The following is a 2,402-nucleotide window of genomic DNA, read 5'->3' as shown; positions in this document are numbered from 1 at the left end:
AACATATCACAAAGACAACAGCCGATCGCAACTTCTCAGAAGCAAATTCTTGCTCGAAGGAGGTACTGATTAAGTAGGACTGATCAACTGATTATTAGTTTTAGCTGTAATGTGGATAAAATTATCAACTTTATACCATCATCTCATCTCATCTTCTGCCGCTTTATCTGGGGCCAAGTCGCGGGGTCTGCAGTCAGTGGGACATGCCTGGAAAACTTCCCCAGGGAGGCATCCAAAACAGATGCCCGAACCACCTCACTATCATTCAAAATGTTGAATTTAACTTGTGCTGGTGAATGGTGGAAGACAAAACTTGTGTATTTTAAGACCTTTGTTTTCCTCTTGTTTTCTGGTTTGTAAAGATCATATTGTATAAAATGTCAGTTTGCAGGTTTTTAGTTTTATCAACATTGTTCTCAGGGTTGTGTCCTCCTCTGCAGGTTGCCCTCATCACTGCTACAATGTCCAGCATTGAACCTCCTCAAGTCTCAACGCCTCAGCTGGGTGAGAGCTGACGATCACACACTCGTGTCTCAATTTGATTCATCTCAGGCCAGAGAAATGTCTTAAAATGTCTGTTCTTTCAGATTACACCTATATTTTATCTTCTTTCAGGATGTACAAATTTTCTTCCGTGCATCCTGTGTATTGCTGATATTGCAATTGGTGAGTGAGTTGTGCATATTCACAAACATGCTTTTCAGGGGTATCTGAATTCATGCCAGAAAGTCAGGACATTAGTGACGGTCACTAATGTCCTGACTTTACAGTAAGTGACCCGGCTCACTGACAGATCTCTCTTGTGTCCAACAGGGACAGTGTATCTGAATGAGTGTCCACAGCAGCCCTTCATCCCCATCTATCTGATCGTGGTGGGGGTGTTCGGCCTGGTGATGACCCTGCTCTCCCTGTTTTACAACAAGTGGGCTACTGAAAACCGCTTACACCCGCTCAGTATACTCTACACGACATTGTGCTCACTGACGCCTTTCTTCCTCTTCTGCTGGTTCATAGCTGGTGAGTGAAGAGATAGTAGATCATACACATGTTTACAAACTAAATCATAGCATGAGATCAACATGATTTTAAAGACATAAAACAGTAGTTTGTAATGATTGAATTAGATGAGATAAGATGATGGTTTAAATCAGTCTTAAAACCCCTCCTGTTTATTTGATGAAACACACTGACAGAAATTCTGATGAAAGGAATATAAATTGTCCACTATTTCTCTCTTTTAATGTAGACCTTTGTTTCACCTCCTCCATGAAAGGTAGGGTTGGTGATCCTGGAAAAACAGTTCTAGCGGGGCCACATTGCATAGAAAAGCTTGTTCAGCGTTGGGTTCACATCAAGGTGAAGCCCTGCTACAGACAACAGTATCGCGGTCCAAATACCCAATGTAATCCTAATGTGAGCACCGCGGCTTTCAACAATACTGTCACGTATAGTGGGGCTTCATTGCACACCACCAGTTTTTATTTAGTCAGAAATTATGTGTGATAGTAGTGGTTTAAAAGCGTTATGTGAAGACCTTGACAAACCACACAAACCTACTCAGTTTGTCCTTGAGTCCAAGTGGGCAGAGATTCCCTGCAGGAGTTCTGGAGGCCAAATTGGCCAAAGTCATGTTTTTCGAGGTCATCCTGACTTTGACCTTTGACCTCTAGCCACCAAAATCTAATCAGTTCATTCCTGAACCCATGTGAACTTTTTTTTCTTTTTTTGTTGTTGAGAAGTCACTGTGACTTTGACCTTTGATCACCAAAATCATTTCAAGACTCATTAATGTAACTGTACATTTTACCAAAGGGGGTTGGTGTGTTAAAGTCTGAGACTGTGATCAGTGTCTTACAAGTTTTTTTTTCTCTAGGTAACGTGTGGATCTACTCAATCTACGAACCCAACTACAACAAAAACATGACGCACGTGGAACTGTACTGCAACAATACGCTCTACCTGTTTGCCTTCTGGACCACCACCGTGGTCTACATCCTCGTGGCTCTGCAACTGTTTTGCTGCTGCTGCTTCTGCTGCTGCGTCGGTGGCTACTCCCAGTCTAGCAGCTCTACTACTGCAATTAGTAGTTCCAATGTTACTGTTTCGTATGTGTCCAGGCTCGGAGACAACAACGTTCCAGCTTAGACTTGAGCAGTGCGAAACACATCAGAGTGAACGTTGTTTCAATGTGCAGCACGAAACTAATATGTGTCGTTTAAACACCGTCCAGCAGATCCATGCTTAACTCAAAGATGAGACCGATCTAACACAAATTATCATTAGCCTATTCTACTAATGCTTTACTAATGTGCATCGAAACAATCAAATCCAATTCAGACCTATAACAACCTGTAACGGTTACATTTATCCCATCCATGTAATTGAACTCAATAAAGCCATCA

The 2,402-nt window shown here is 42.0% G+C and overlaps 1 protein-coding gene across 1 annotated transcript; it reads left to right on the top strand.

Moving 5' to 3' along the window:
• Nucleotides 1-461: 461 nt before the first annotated feature.
• LOC146969256 (transmembrane protein 272-like) lies at nucleotides 462-2,145 on the top strand. The gene is made up of 4 exons (XM_085759373.1): nucleotides 462-504; nucleotides 616-666; nucleotides 814-1,017; nucleotides 1,874-2,145. The coding sequence occupies exons 1-4, from the start codon at nucleotides 462-464 to the stop codon at nucleotides 2,143-2,145; spliced, it is 570 nt and encodes a 189-aa protein (XP_085615499.1).
• Nucleotides 2,146-2,402: the final 257 nt, after the last annotated feature.

This window comes from Trachurus japonicus, chromosome 18 (genome assembly GCF_045865225.1).
Source record: "Trachurus japonicus isolate A0001 chromosome 18, Traja_1.0".
Taxonomy (NCBI): Eukaryota; Metazoa; Chordata; class Actinopteri; order Carangiformes; family Carangidae; genus Trachurus; species Trachurus japonicus.
This window is presented reverse-complemented; position numbering and strand designations above follow the sequence as displayed.

Bases quoted from the DNA above. Each gene is read 5' to 3' on its own strand.
- LOC146969256 (XM_085759373.1), top strand. From the start codon at position 462: ATGTCCAGCATTGAACCTCCTCAAGTCTCAACGCCTCAGCTGG. The intron at 505-615 runs GTGAGAGCTGAC...ATCTTCTTTCAG, and splicing joins AGTCTCAACGCCTCAGCTGG to GATGTACAAATTTTCTTCCG. The intron at 1,018-1,873 runs GTGAGTGAAGAG...TTTTTTCTCTAG, and splicing joins CTTCTGCTGGTTCATAGCTG to GTAACGTGTGGATCTACTCA.